General features: G+C 40.7%; 2 protein-coding genes across 2 annotated transcripts in view; both read right to left on the reverse strand.

The window, feature by feature from the left end:
- Nucleotides 1–6,079, reverse strand: part of LOC103365833 (polypeptide N-acetylgalactosaminyltransferase 14-like) — a 159,392-nt gene extending 153,313 nt beyond the window's left edge. Inside the window, exons 1-2 of the mRNA XM_008293382.1 lie at nt 6,035–6,079; nt 3,978–4,147 (exon numbers count right to left, since the gene is read on the reverse strand). Coding sequence (XP_008291604.1) covers nt 3,978–4,147; nt 6,035–6,079 — 215 coding nt within the window. The remainder of the gene's footprint in view (nt 1–3,977; nt 4,148–6,034) is intronic.
- A 9,345-nt stretch (nt 6,080–15,424) lies between these two features.
- Nucleotides 15,425–16,506, reverse strand: part of LOC103365829 (polypeptide N-acetylgalactosaminyltransferase 14-like) — a 43,984-nt gene continuing 42,902 nt past the window's right edge. Inside the window, exon 2 of the mRNA XM_008293375.1 lies at nt 15,425–15,979. Within this exon, the coding sequence (XP_008291597.1) occupies nt 15,647–15,979 (333 nt within the window). The 3' untranslated portion in view covers nt 15,425–15,646. The remainder of the gene's footprint in view (nt 15,980–16,506) is intronic.

A 16,506-nucleotide genomic window follows, 5' to 3' on the forward strand; every position in this document is an offset into this window, starting at 1 on the left:
GAAGTTTGACCAGTGATTAGTATATATTAGTTTCTAACATCAACTTCCTAAACATGTTTGGGATGTTGCAGATGAAAAAGTGCTGTTGGCTGCCAATCCAAAAGGAACTGCTTAATTTATTTTATTTAAATATCACACATAAATAAATCTCTTGAGCCACAACAGGACTCATAACATGGAAAGTATGCCAATAAATGCAGAGAAAGTACAAAGTACACCTGCACTGCATTCATCCCTGTGGAAGCCGTCCAGTGCAGCCAGTGTCTTACTGTCAGTGGTTACAAGTCTTGCTAGATTTCCAGATTTCTTGCAGCCTTCAGGGTATTGGGAGTCCAACCTAACATCTTCAGGTCAAAAACTTGCTTCTCTAATCTTTAGGTTATCATTGCCCCACTGGGAAAATAACAGACCCGGAGCCTCTTCTCTAAACCTGCTGTGTTTTCTCTACTGGTGCTTTCCTTCAGAGTGGTAATCTGAAAGTTTCTCTTGTTTTTGAGTCGTCATATTCAGTTTTTGAAGGCTCATTGCTGAAGTGCAATGCTTTGCCAAGATACCACTTGCCAATCAAACAGTGTTTGTGCTGATTTCTGGTGGTAAAGTTATTCCAGATAGTGGTGACCAATCTACATCACCCTACATGCAAACCAAATCGTTCATAATGGGTTTATTCTAGAAAAAAAATGTACATGTTTTGCTTATCTGATGTACATGTTTACATTGCTAAATGTGAACGTAATCACTTCAGAAAAGTAATGTTTGAGAACTGTAATTGAAACTTTGGTGTCATATTGGCAGCGTATCAAAAATGATGAGGCAACAGTCAGCCCAAGTCATGACGTGTTACACCTGTATTTATTTTTTTATAAGATGTCAAAACTGCAGTCGTTAGAGGTGAAGATGAACGTTTGACCACAGCACAATCATTTCCAACTGCAGTGTTTTTACTGTCTTATCAAATTTCTTCCAACCAGTCCTTCAGCACTTGCTTTCTCACACTTTTTTGTGTTCTTTCTATAAATTTCTGTCACACCACCTTGAACTTAAGCCAAATGCTTTCTCTCGGGAACCTCGCCAAAGTGTAGGAGGCACCTCAGTGAGTTCGCAGTAGAAAAGGTGTTTCTAAGAACCTCAGTCAAGGATTTCACTGCAGTTTTTCTTTTTTTTTTTTTTTCCCCCCAGTCCTAACAGAGCATGGGGCGCTATCATTTCCCCCTGCCAAGTGCTCCTGAGATCTACAGCTACACGGTAACTGAGTTAACAGATAATCACATAACAGCAAACCCCCCTCATCCACACACACACACACACACACACGCAAGCACACACACTTCATCGCTGTCTTACACGAGATAAATGAGCACTATCAACCCCCCACCTCCCTGCTAACAGATTAATGTGTAAGAGTATCCCTGGTTTCCCATCCTATACACCCTTCTCACTTTCCTCATGCACACACACACACACACACACACTGACAAACACACAGATTTCTCAGTTGCCTTATGTTAGCTTGACAGTGAATTTCCCTCCTCCGGTAGCGCAGCAGATGATGCGGGCGATCGACAATGCGCACTTACCCACATTAGCATACACATACGGATGTGTGGAGACGCTCGCACTTGTGCACACACGCACGCAGTGTTGGAAGCAGCAGACATGCTATGACTGACTCAGACTTCATGCATCTCATCATCTGCGGGATACATGTCAAAACATTGTACACATCCACACACAGGGATGTACGCGCCAGTTACACTAACAGATTTTAGCTTCCTACATGAGTTGTGAAGCTGTAACCCTCTGTGCTCAGCCCCACCAGCCACAGCGGCAGCAACCATCCAGGACTTAGTCATGTTCACAGCAACTGCCAGTCACCTAATTAACACCCACATGCAGCGTCCTCTCAGAGAGCTGGGTGACCATGAGGCGAGTGGTAACCTTCGATGACACAGCGAACACAACAGCTCAAAGCCAGGTGTCCAAATAAGAAAATGAACGTTCCAGCTGGATTTGTTTGCCTAAAGCATTAAGCCATCATTGCTGTATTCTTGCAGCGAAATACAAAATATGAAATAAACATACCAGAGTAGAAAGAGAACGGCATGTCAATGACACCCCTGGACAAAAGCATTCTTTTAGGCAGAAGAATAAGATTAAAACTCTAGTAGCACCTACAGATTTAGTAGATCAAGTTTGTTAAAGGAAAGCAATAATCAATATATTCCAAAGAATACGCTGATTTCCAGTCATAACGTAGGTTCTCCTCGGCTTCAAGCCCACTGGCTTATACTTAACCTGAATTAGTACATCTACCCTATTCAGGACTTTTGGGGTGTTTTGGACCCCAGGCCATTTGGTGTAGGTGACAGGTATTGTTTGTTTGTTTGGTTTTTTTTGAAGATTTTTTTTATTTAAATATAAAAAGAAGGACATTTGGGTGCCCCTATAGCTCACCTAGCTGAGCAGGCAACCCATGAACTGGGGCTGTAGTTCCCCGATGCAGCGGTCGTGAGTTCGAATCCCGCTCATTTGCTGCAGGTCTGTCCCCATTCTTCTCCCCCCTTTCCAGTCTATCTCTACTGCTCTAAATAAAGGCAAAAGCCCAAAAAAAAAAAATAAAAAAAAGGGGGGAAAATTGGCAAGCAATTGGAAACAAAAAAAAAGCAAACTAACAAAAAAAGGAATTAAAAACAGAAAAAAAGCCAAAAAGAAAAACAACAAATATTTTGCACATATTCTTTCTTGGGGTCCAATAGACCCCAAGAAAGACCCTCTACATATGGCAACATGAAAGTCCTGAATAGGGTTAATGTACGCAACATGTATTATTAGAACTGACTCATTGTTGGTTTTGGGTCTTTTTATGAGATTTGCTGACGAGGAAAGTATCTAAATATATATATACTACACTAATATAAAAAGACATCATCACATGTTCAGGTAAGTCATTAGAAACTAAGTTATGTGGTGAAACTTCTGTGGTGCTCACAAACTTTCTAGACATATAACTTATGTAAAGCTGAATTTGAGAGGTACAGTATGGTAAACAACAAAGTCACAATATAAAAACTGTAAGAGCAGATCAAAGTACTAGAGCGCCTTTATTGTTGCAAGCATAATGGAAACAGCAGCTCAGCAAAAAAAGAAAGAAAAAAAGGTGTGTTTCTGTTCCACATGATCTCAGCACGACTACACTGGACCTCTGTACGCTTTCCACAAGTGCCTGGAAGTTTTTATCTCCTGAAATATATAAGTAGGAGGCTGCTGTCAAAGCGGCAAGCTCCTTATCTTCCTGCTGAGCGCCTTTCCAACAGACGAGGACGGCACTCCGCTAAGAGGATTTCTATTTTGGTTTAATTTAATTTCTTAGCGGACAGACGGATTGTAATTTGGTGGTTTCTCTATGAAAACGTGTTTGGTTCCATAATCTAAATTTGTTTTAGTACAGATAGGGGATTCATTACGAGCTCCAGGAGCTTCTGCTGTGTTTAACTCTCACTCTCTTTCTCTGTGCGTGTGTGTGTGAGAGTGTGTACATACCTGTAATACTGAGAGCTGATCTGTAGTGTTGTGTGTTTTTGATGTGTTTGTTTACGCCTGCAGGCTACTGGAGTTTGGTTTGTGTGTGTACTGATAAGCTCCCTTTTTATTCAGTGCACTTTTGACAGATTCATACATCACACTGTGGAGTGTGTGTATAATAAACATATCCCTCCAGAGGTCAGGTTGAACACAGCACACTGCTGTGTTACTCGGGTTATACTGATAAAGTTTGCCACACACGATATGCATTTTCTCGACCTCACCTGACATCTTACACACTACACAAGTGTTCAGTGTTGCATGAGATCTCTGTGTGCAGACAGTGCACGTGTGCTCTTGTTTCTATGTAAGTTTCTGTATCTGTGTGCTGTGTTGTATGTTTGTGGGGTGTTTTATGTTTCTTTCTTGTGAGGTTTTTTAAGGTTTCTTTGTACCTGTAGTGTCTGGTATCTCTCAGGGCTCGGTTGCTGGGGATGCGTTCGCTCTCTCTCTGGTTGAAAGCGTACAGGGTGTACGGGTCGTCACCAGGCTTCCAGCGCCGAGCGCTCAGGTAACCCCGCTCATCAAAGCCCTCCAACATGTCCTCCCACTCTGCATCCGAAATCTGTGGATCAAACAATCAGTCAATTAGTAGGGCTGGAAGTAATGACCATGTTCATGTTTGATTAATATCTTGATGTTTTACTGTGTGGAATGAATATATATATTCATATTCATATTCATATTCATTTATATATATTCATTCCATACTATAAAAAGAAGAAATTCCACGTCATTATTCGGACAAGTCATAACAGAGAATGTTTGGCAAGTGTTTACTTAGTAATTACTTAATCAACGTGTTGGTTTGTCTCATATTCTCATATTTGTTCATATCAGCACCAGGACTTTTTGTTGTGGGCTATTGCAGAGACCAATTGTGTCATTCAACAGAGTAAACCTGTGTTAAAACCACCTTTGATATATGAGACAAGTGAGTACGTTGCTTGGTTTATAGTAACCAGTGTTGCTTTTTGTTGACTGACATTTTGTTTGGAGCACTCATCAGAGTGGATGACAAATGACTGTGAGACTTAGTCATAAATGTCACATTGTGAGTGTTGGTTTGTGCATATCCACTGAGGATATGTTGTCTATGTGCGTGTGTGTGTGTGTGAGTGTATCTGTACGTTCTGCTGTCCACAGTGCGGGGCTTTTTAAAAGCATCTGGAGAGTTTTTAGAGGTCATTTTACTTAAGGAAGATTCAGACAGGTTTTTACTTTCTGCTCTTTGGTATTTAACAAGATGAATGTTGGACTTCGGTTTTTCAGCCTCTTTGCTCTCTCCTTGTTTTGTGACTAAATGCAGCACTTTGTCTCTCAGCTGCTCAGCAGTGTATTGCTTGGCAAATACGCTATAATTCAGTCTTGGTAAGTGAGGTATTGTGTGAAACATAATGAAGTGACCCTCCTAATTATGATGGTTAAGCAATTTATAGCCTATTAATTACAGATCGCATTAGTTTATGTACCTTTACTTTATTTACATTTAGTACAAGGATGTTTCACACCTTTGGTTTGGTTCAAAGATATACAGGGGAAAAAGGTTCATGTTGCTTTTTAGTCTTGGTACATTTTGCGTTAGTTGTCATTGATCGTGTCTGCAGTCACTTTCTGGTTATTGATTTAACCCCTAAAAACGTATCAATGCGCATCAACAAAAATAATCCCTTCATGTTTTAAAATGACTTTAATGTAACTCCACACTGTTGCTTCTTGTGGACTGTGCAGTTCTATTAGGTCTATTTCTCCACACAGTCCTGAATTACTTGCTGCAGTTTGAGCACACCAGCTCACCTGCCACGTTGCTTAAACCCTGTTTTACTCTACACTACAACTGTAATATTAGAGTGACTAAGACATGCATAGTAAAACCTGAAATCAATTCTGCAGAAGACTAACGATACAGAATGCTCTGTCCCACATGTTGACAGGATTGTCCATAAGTCTGTTATGTATGAAGACGTCTGATCTGCACTTACATAGCGCTTTGCTTTTATTCAAAGCGCTTTACAATATGTTTCTCATTCACGCAATCACACACATATTCAAACACCAATTCAAGGTGCTAGCTGCCATTGGGAGCAACTTCGGGTTCAGTGTTTTGCCTAAGGACACTTCGACTATGCGCAACTGTGGAGGGGCAGGGGATCAAACCTTGCGATTGGAGGACAACCTGCTCTACCACCTGAACCACAGCCGCCCTGTGTCTTGATATAAAAAAACACCACATGGACACGTTAACAAGGTAAAATTGAAGATTCCTGAAAATGAATAGTAGTTTAGCTTAGTCACCAGCCTAAACAAACGCAACCAAATGGGAAAACACAGTTGCAGTCCTTCACCAAACTAGCTAGGTTTTAAACACGATTGTACACTTGTACAGATTCATGTTTTTAACCTTCAAAATAACCACTGCCTTCAGCTGATTTCCGTAATGTATGAAAATCACATGCAGAGACTTAAAAAGCTGCTTGAGGTACAGCAGGTAATCCATCTTCCCTTTAGTTTTTTGTCACTTACCACTAAGTGGTAATGAACATGCATTCAATTCATTCTGACATCTGAGAATTGATGGCTAGCTGCTGAACTGCGCTGCATTCGTGACTTTTGCAGTATGAAAATCAATTCTAAAGGACATATAATGAACACATGGACGTCGTGAAAAGAATACAGAGTGTGTGATCATTTCAATGGTTGTTTTTTTTTTTTTTTTCAGATGACAGGACATCCTTGAACACACCACTACAGAGGACTTTCAAAAGACGCTCTCTTCAGCTACAGCACCACAAAGAAACTTTGATAGCAGAATACAGGTAACAAAACGTTCCGTGAAATGATTTTACAAGCTCGGATAAGTCTGAAGTCTCAGCAAATTGGCTGCCTGGAAGGCTTGAAATCAACCTAAAAGCCTAAAGTGTTCCTTTAAAAATAGACACGAATAATGTAAAACATATGCAATTTGTGATTCATATATTAGAGCATTCAAAAGCAGCAACATGGGCCTATAATGTGCAAAAAGGAGTTAAGTCCTTAGTGTTAGCCACAGTAAAAGTCAGTATGCCTTCATGTTTTTCCACAGAAATACCAAAAAGACTCCGTTTCTAGTGTTGCACAGAAGAAACTACCAGCTCTGCAGAAACCTCTACTTCTCCAGAAAATACAAACATTATAAAGTAAGATATAAAATGTTAATGTAGCACATAAATTCCGTTCAGCTCATAACAGCTGGTGGTGAAAAACACAAGGTGGCAATGACTTTAAAAAAAAAAAAAAACAGCTACAGCTGCACTTTCTGTCTGTCGGAGCTCTGCTTTGAGTGTGTGTGTGTAGTTTAAAAGAGAGTATATATCATTTATGAGACAGTACAGATGCCTGCCTGCCTGCATGCAGGAAGGAGTTTGTGTGTGTGTCTTGTTTTGAAAGACTGTGGGAGTGAATGTGTTTGCGAGCATCACTGAGTGTGTGCGCAAGGTATCGTTTCAGAGGCTGGGGAGTGTGTGTTTCACTTGATAGAGAGGAAGTGTGTGTTTCGGGCGTGTATTTGTGTAACGCATAAGAGAGACGGAGAAAGGGGATGTTTCTTTGAGGGCGAGCGATATAAAGAACGTACATTATTATTCTCTCTCTCTCCTTTGCCGCATCATAAACATAACACAGGAGCTTCGGCAAAACCCCCGGAGGCCATATTTCTCCCCAACGACCACACGCGCTGGCACATTGTGGAGATGAATGAACGCACGCACACGCAGACAAACACAAGCAGGGTCACGGCGCTGATGGTGTGTGTAACAGGACAACATTTATGGTGAAGCAGCTGTCTGGATGGAGGGATGCGGAAAACGCCCGACACTCCTCATCTTCTTCTCCTCTTGTCCTCCTCCTCCTCCTCCTCCTCCTCCTTCTTCTTCTCTTCTCATTATTCAGCCATACAACTTGCTGATGCGACACATTGTCTAAATGGGGCCATTAGAGGGCTGGGAGTCAGACTCTTTGCGTGTGCGAATGTGTTAAGACTGTGTTGGTAGTTCTTCCCCTGGTGGCTGTAACAACGAAGCATGAAGAACGAGAGGAAGAGAGGGGAGGATGGAGGGATGGATGGATGGATGGAGATAACAGAGAACAAAAGAAGGGGGACGGAAAGATGAAGAAAGACATGAAAGAAGAGACGGGGTAAGAGGATGTGAGGTGGAGAAAAGAGGAAAGGTGAAGGAGAGATACGGGGGAGTGGGGAAAAAAATGAAACACGGGGAAAAAGAAATTGAATGAAGAGAAATGGAGGGATTAATGGAATGAATGTAGAGAGAAGAAGCAGGGGAGAAGTGAGAGGAAAAAAAGGACCGGCAGAGGGAAATAAAGGGATGAAATGGGAGATAGGGAGGCTGAGGGAAAAGAAGGGAAATATAAATGGAGGGAGGTGTGGAGAAAAGAAAGAAATAAAGAGATGAGAAGTGACAAAGTGATGGAAACGGGTGGATACACATAGGAAGGGGTTAAGAAAGGAAAAGGAAGAAAGGGGGAAATATTGAGAGGATACGCAGCAAGAAAGACACGGGGTGAAAGAAAAAAAAAATAAAGACAAAGGTGGAGGGACAGGACAAAAGTGTGAAAGAAAGAGGAAGGAAAAACTAAGAGAATTTAGAAAAATACACGATTAATTTGCTTCCTCTCTGTAATGAAGTGTCTCTGTTACTGATCAGCTCTGAGAAAGGCAGTCGCATTGTACCTGTCGGAGTTAGAGTCAGAGAAGGACGGGAAGGATGGAATAAGCAGAACAGAGAAACTAAATAAGAAATAATGCAAAGAAATTGGTGGGAAGATAAAGGTAAAGAAAAAGTGAAAAGATTAACTTTGGAAGCTTGAGAGAAAAGGCAGAGGAGGAAGGTAGTCTCAAATGAAGGATCTCGTTTTATAAATTCATTCATGCTTTATGTGGTTCTTTAAAGTACAAAAAGGTTCTTGATTTTTATTGGAGTTATTTGGTTTAATGGCAGCGTAAAAATAGAGCTGCAACCAATGAATACTATTAATATTCTGCAGATTGTTTTCTTCATTAATCAAACTATAATCTTCAAAATCATCTTGTTACATGTTCTATCAGACAAACAGTCAAGAACAAAAAATATTAAATGTGGAATGGAATAAAAAATGATAAAGAACTGGGTAAAAAGGAGGTGAAGACAGATGAAGAAATGATAAGACAGTAATGAATAGATGAAAGAAAAGAGGAGACAAGAGTGGAAGAAAAAGAAAAGAGGATGAAAATAGAGACAAAAAATGGAAATCAAAGTCAAGAAATAAGCAGCAGGTGAAGGAGAATAGAAGAAAATACAGGAATGAGAAGTAAAGAGCGAGAAGAGAAGGACAGAAAAGGACGGAAAAGACAGGAAACGAGACGTGAAGAGAAGAGGAGCAGACAACAAGAAGGGCGGGGTGCTGCGATTAAGCTTCTCGGAGTTTCACACAAACACACACCTGCGGCCTTCTCGCCTCTGTAAGATTTGTTTTGTGCCTTGTCTCGCTAGGAGCTCAGGAGAGGCTGCGTTCAAGGTCCTCTGGATTCTATCCTATTTACAGTCACACAGACGCTCACACATACACACACACCGCTTGTCTTCCTAATGCACCGTGGCATCCTCTCAATGCCTCTCACGGCCGCTTACATGAACACAGACATTCAATTAACAAACCTGAGGCACGACCCACTGGACAAACAGCGCGTGTGTTGTGTGTTGTGTGTGTGCGCGTGTGTGTGTGGGCGTGTGTGTGTGTGTGTGTGTGTGCGTGTTTGTGTGTGTGCGCATGTGTGTGTGTGTTGAGCCAAGCCACCAAGGAACCTATTAATTCATCCAGATGAGACAGACTGATACATTTAGAATCATAATGAGAAAGCTGAAGCCTGCACACACACACACACACACACACACACACACACACATACACCCGGATGTCACGGTCATTGCGTACTTTCTGACAGCTCACAATGGGGAAAGACAGAAGGAGTAAAGAGAGAGAGAGAGGGAGAGGATACAGAACACAAAGCAACTTGTATCATAAATTCCTGGTCTTGGAGCAGGAAGGATGTTGACTTGAATCCCTCTCATCAGTTTGAGCAGCACTCCCCTTCAAACAAGTCATCAAAACCAACTATCACTACTTAGCTAGTGGTAAAAGTGGTATTAATAGCAGTTCTAAATACATGGGAGTGCAGATCAAGGCATTTTTTTATTGATCAGTATGGCACAACTCTACGCCTTTGTTTACATGCACAGGTGTTATAACGGGAGAACAGAATTTATGGCAGGATGCTGGGAAAACCAATTATGAGTAATTTTTCTAATAAAAGCACTTTTGCCGGGGATGGTGTTGTTGTTTCAGTCACACATGATATTGGTCACAAAGGCAGTCATTTGTCTCAAACGCATGAACTCTGGTTGGAGGTCATTAAGTGTCACACATGTCTTTGTCATGGTGGCCCGTTGCTACCTAAACCCCGAGAATGCTCTCTGTATGAGGCGTGTCAGAAAAGTTCCAGGACTGGTAGCATAAAAAAAAAATTTCAAACCCGAACTACAAACTACAAGTTTTCCCCACCAGACGATCAACCAGCACATCTACAAAGAGATCCTGTGGCGTTTGTTTCGTTCAGTGTGTTAGAAGAGGTGAGAGTTGTGGCAGGACAAGTTGTGGCTGCTTCACCATGACAACACACCTGCTCACAACGCCCTGAGCATCCCACAGTTCCTGGCTGAGAAGAACATCGTTGTGCTGGAGCAACCTCCCTACTCACCCCACCTGGCTCCGTGGAATTTTGTCCTCTTCCCCAAGCTCAAGGGGGTCACCAAAGGGACCCGCTTTAAAGACGTGAAAGACATCAAGATGGCTGTGACAACGGAGCTGTGGAGGATCCTGTGAGAATCCGGGGAAAACTTGTAGTTTGTAGTTTGGATTTGAAATATATCATTTGTGACACCAGTCCTGGAACTTTTCTGACACACCTCATATGCCAACGCAGAACTGCCAATAGTCAAAGTGACCAAATTAAGTGCTTGATCAGGACATCCTACATAGCCAGCTTGGTGAATGTTCCATCATTGTGACTGAAATCCGGAAACATAAACCTCAGAGGAAACAATGCAAGAAGACACATGAGCATCAGTCGACACCATGGCTGAGTGTTTCCACCTTGAAACTGCAATGAACCCATGACAAAGCAATGACACTTTCTGTAGCATTATTCTACATCAGTATCTTCAGTTTCCAGTTCGAACAGCTAAATTACTTCAGTATCACAACGAGCCATTGTGTAGCACAGAGCACTGTTGCAGTGTTGGAGCAGAATCGTAGGTGAACTCGGTGAGATCGAGCTGCGGCAAACAGAGGAGAAGTGGATGGGGAGCAAGGCAGGGAACGGAAACAACAGTGCAATCTGATCGTTTGTAAGATTATTTTTATGGAAAAAGTATGTGACCTTCATACACAAAGATAGTTTTTTAGAGGTTTAGTCAATAAACGGACAAAGTTATGTCACTGTTTCACTGAATATTTTGTTATCGTACATACAGATCTTATACCTGTGGCTGTGTTCAGACCAACCGTGATGCAATCTTAACTATATTTACAGCAGAAATCTAATCCTGAATTATAAATCAAAACCTTCCCCTCTGTGTGTTGCCGGTCTCCAATGAAAGTTATCGTAGTGGCTGCAGCTGCTATTATGGTCAATGTGCTCAGCAGTAGGAACACTGTCAGTATGGGATGAGGGTCAGTCGCCTTACATGAATTAGTAATCAGCATCCGTTTTAATATCAGTGTCAGTATTGTCTAAATATTTTCGGCGTGTCACCTGGTTGTCAGTGACTCAAGCGCAGAAGCAAAGCACTGAAGGAGAAAGCAGAGAGCCGTCAGCCTCTGAACACAGGACGGCTGCTAATGAGAACATTCCTCTTTGAAGACGTGCACGTGTTTGTGTGTAACAGCGAGGGGGAGAATTACAGACTGTCCAGCTCAGCATGGCAAAGCGAATGAAAGATACGGTGTGAGAGCCTTACAGTTTTACAAAAACAGACATTACAGATCAAGGTTTCCATTAAGCGCTGCTGTTATTTCTGATAATACTACAAAGCCATCCTTCTCTCTCTCCCTCTCTGGGTTTCTTTACCCTAAAATGTGCCCCAGTCAGATGATAAATTACCTATTATATCCCAGGCATAAATCATGTGTTTGTCTTTATTATCCCCTGTTCATGTGCACCGTATGAACACACACACACACATAAACAAACACATGTCAACCCCTCTATTATATTGTGATGTATCACCTTTGTAACGACTGCAACAAAGCAGCAAAACAAGTGAGATCTCCATTATTTTATGTTCCTTTTTACATTATGTCTTTGCTTCTTCAAAGGTAAATTAAACTCAGAGTGCTGGCAGTTATCAGTGGTATTATTACAGAGGTAAGAGGAATATCATCCTTCATCTCCTCCGATTTAAAAAAAAAATAAAAAATTCTATGAGCCTGGTTATAAAGGTAGGATTGAGGTGGAGAGGTTGCTGAGCATTTCTTATATCAGAGATGATTATTTTCTCCTTCTTTTGTATGTGTTTCCCTGGCTTTCTTACAAATTTTTCTCCTTTCAGTCATTATTATTAGGAATACATAAAAATAGTTCATCTTTCATAACGGAAACAGGCGAATAATACCTAAATAAAAAATAAAGCAGGAAAAAATGCAAAAGGAAAACCTGCTACAGATGCTGAATATATCTGGTCATGCATAAGAGGCTAAAAAACCGTCTGCAGAAGACAAACATATGAATATGGATTTTTAGCTGCAGATTAAGAATTATTATGTAGCACAGGCTGACAGTGAAATCCCTAATTCAAAAAAACTCACACAGATAAGCATCCAGAGAACAGATTATACAGGGTAAAGGAATAAGACAAACAAAGGAAAACAGAGAAGAGTGGGATTAGTAACAGCCAAGACAGGTCAGACGCTGCACAAAACATCCGCGTTTGGGGAGAAAAAAAAAAAAAAAGACATTCTCTAAATGACTCACAGCAAGACAGACCTAATTTACATAGACGTTTTTTTTTTTCTAATCCTGTTATCTTAAGTTTGCCAATTAGTTTTCGTCCCGCAACGAGGTATCAAAGTTTTGTTATCTTCAGGTCATGACTAACGATCTTGTTATCCCATGAAGCCGCAAACTGTTGTGTGAGATTGTGACTTTAGATCTTCAGATCAACTTCAGAGGGACTCGGGGCGCCATCAGCTTTTATAGTTCAGCTCAGTGAAGGGAAACCAAAGCAGCGCACACACACAGTCAGAGGAAACGATTGATCAACATCACATTCTGCTTTAATCAGAGCAGAAGAGACACAAAGTGCACCCAGAGTTTCTGTTGTAGATAAAACTCAGAAGTTGAAGTGACGGATTTTATATTTTGCTGTCTTGAGATAACAAGATTGTTAAGCCTTGATGTGGAGAAACAGGAGTTTGGTATCTACTGCTAATCATAATTAATTTGTGAAAATGTATGCAAGAACAAGTAAAAGAGAGATAGTGATTTCAAGGGTAAGCATGTCTGAAAACAGAAAATCAGAAATCTCCCCAAACGTAGCTTTCATGTCTCTGAGAAATAAACAGTAATTTCTTTGTTTGCTTGTTTGTTTATCTTTTACATGAGGCGCGATGATGTTTAAAAATTGAGTTTACAACAAACCAGCGCTGCAGCTCACAATTATCACAGTAATTGAGCATTCTGTTGACTGTTCCATTCCAAGAAATCATTTTTGCTTTATTAAAAAGCAATAGCCAGAGTATATGAAATAGAAAACAGCACAGGTCTTTTAAAATAAACAAACAATGGGGTTCCTTTTTTAGAAAAATGTAAGTTTCAAGTTGGTTTAATGGCATATCCTCCATACCTGATCCCAGGCCCATACAGAGGTCAGGCAGTCGAGCTCTTTTGGAAAGGTTAGTGGAGACAAAGAAACAGAATGACAGAAAATAAAATCTGCTACGATTATTTTGCGGACATCCATCAGAATCCAGCAGGGATGCAACATTTGGCTCAACACCTTTCGTTAGCAGGTAGTTGGTTAGTCAGCAAGTTGAAAGCTTTAGAGCAGCGTGTACGAGGTATTTAGGCAGTGAGTCGGACATGTAAGGTATATAAAGGTACGTTGCAATTGCTAACAAACTCTGAGGTTTTTTTTTTTTTCTTTTTTCAGCATGAAATGAACCCAAAACTTGGACTCTTTCTATGTTTTGTTTATTTTTTTCTGCGCTCTCTCTTCTCTTTCCCCCTAACTATTTACACTCTGTTTCTCCATTTTACAATCCAGACAAAACACACTGAAGTTGCACATAGCTATAACGAAGCATCAATAACTTTTAGAAGTTGAGTTACTTCAGCTGAGTTTCTGGAAGAATCGTATCAGCCGCCAACAAAACTGAATACTCCACTACTCAACATCACTAAAATGTTAAATGACTGCATATCTTGTCACATTTAATGCAGTTTTATTTGTTGTAGCACAAAGTCAAAGAAGAATTGATTTGATTAATTTGAAAAATCAAAATTCTATCTACAACGTGAGCAGCATTGCTATTTCAGCACAATTACATTCTTACTAGTGATATTTCCTTCTTTATTTGTATTTTTTTTTCTAGATTTGTATGCCTGCCATTGTTTTTGATGACTGATCCAATCCTTCTGGACATCATACCAGACTGTCGCAAATCTGTGGAGAGATGTTCTGCCATTTTTCTCTGATGATTCTTATCAGTTGCTCTTTCCTGGAGGGGCTTTGTTAGCCTTGTTTCTATTTTAAAACACGGATGTGCGTTTCATGGCATCTCACATGAATCCAATAGACCAGGTTATACTTGTGACTTTTTAATCCTTTAACAACTCTTGTGTAATTGTTTACAGCATGTTTGGGATCACTGGCATGTTGGGAAATCCACCTCCTGCCAAGCTTCTTGAGACTGGGAGGCATCTTTTCATTCAGTATTAGTGATCACAGTCAGCACTACACAGTCACTCTGGTGGTCGTGGACAGGTCAAAGCCAAACATGCACAACCCACATGCGATCCAAACAAATTTATTTTGGTTTTATTTGACCAAAGAATGTGCTGCCAATATTCACCAGGTTTCTTTTCATCCTCTTACTCAAAATGTGATTTTGTGCCATTTTGTGAGCAGTGGTTTTCATCTGAGACACAATCCAACACATTGCATGAGGCTGACCTCATGCAATGTCCCCCACACTGTCTGAGTAATCACTGAAACACCAGTTTCTCCATTATCCCAGTGCCAAGTCAGAATCACTTAGCTATTTGTTTTTCAGTAAAAGGTTGCATAAACAACTTTTTTTTTTNAAAGAAAAAAAGGTGTGTTTCTGTTCCACATGATCTCAGCACGACTACACTGGACCTCTGTACGCTTTCCACAAGTGCCTGGAAGTTTTTATCTCCTGAAATATATAAGTAGGAGGCTGCTGTCAAAGCGGCAAGCTCCTTATCTTCCTGCTGAGCGCCTTTCCAACAGACGAGGACGGCACTCCGCTAAGAGGATTTCTATTTTGGTTTAATTTAATTTCTTAGCGGACAGACGGATTGTAATTTGGTGGTTTCTCTATGAAAACGTGTTTGGTTCCATAATCTAAATTTGTTTTAGTACAGATAGGGGATTCATTACGAGCTCCAGGAGCTTCTGCTGTGTTTAACTCTCACTCTCTTTCTCTGTGCGTGTGTGTGTGAGAGTGTGTACATACCTGTAATACTGAGAGCTGATCTGTAGTGTTGTGTGTTTTTGATGTGTTTGTTTACGCCTGCAGGCTACTGGAGTTTGGTTTGTGTGTGTACTGATAAGCTCCCTTTTTATTCAGTGCACTTTTGACAGATTCATACATCACACTGTGGAGTGTGTGTATAATAAACATATCCCTCCAGAGGTCAGGTTGAACACAGCACACTGCTGTGTTACTCGGGTTATACTGATAAAGTTTGCCACACACGATATGCATTTTCTCGACCTCACCTGACATCTTACACACTACACAAGTGTTCAGTGTTGCATGAGATCTCTGTGTGCAGACAGTGCACGTGTGCTCTTGTTTCTATGTAAGTTTCTGTATCTGTGTGCTGTGTTGTATGTTTGTGGGGTGTTTTATGTTTCTTTCTTGTGAGGTTTTTTAAGGTTTCTTTGTACCTGTAGTGTCTGGTATCTCTCAGGGCTCGGTTGCTGGGGATGCGTTCGCTCTCTCTCTGGTTGAAAGCGTACAGGGTGTACGGGTCGTCACCAGGCTTCCAGCGCCGAGCGCTCAGGTAACCCCGCTCATCAAAGCCCTCCAACATGTCCTCCCACTCTGCATCCGAAATCTGTGGATCAAACAATCAGTCAATTAGTAGGGCTGGAAGTAATGACCATGTTCATGTTTGATTAATATCTTGATGTTTTACTGTGTGGAATGAATATATATATTCATATTCATATTCATATTCATTTATATATATTCATTCCATACTATAAAAAGAAGAAATTCCACGTCATTATTCGGACAAGTCATAACAGAGAATGTTTGGCAAGTGTTTACTTAGTAATTACTTAATCAACGTGTTGGTTTGTCTCATATTCTCATATTTGTTCATATCAGCACCAGGACTTTTTGTTGTGGGCTATTGCAGAGACCAATTGTGTCATTCAACAGAGTAAACCTGTGTTAAAACCACCTTTGATATATGAGACAAGTGAGTACGTTGCTTGGTTTATAGTAACCAGTGTTGCTTTTTGTTGACTGACATTTTGTTTGGAGCACTCATCAGAGTGGATGACAAATGACTGTGAGACTTAGTCATAAATGTCACATTGTGAGTGTTGGTTTGTGCATATCCACTGAGGATATGTT

The sequence above is a fragment of the Stegastes partitus genome, unplaced genomic scaffold (assembly GCF_000690725.1).
Source record: "Stegastes partitus isolate 25-593 unplaced genomic scaffold, Stegastes_partitus-1.0.2 Scaffold879, whole genome shotgun sequence".
NCBI lineage: Eukaryota > Metazoa > Chordata > Actinopteri > Pomacentridae > Stegastes > Stegastes partitus.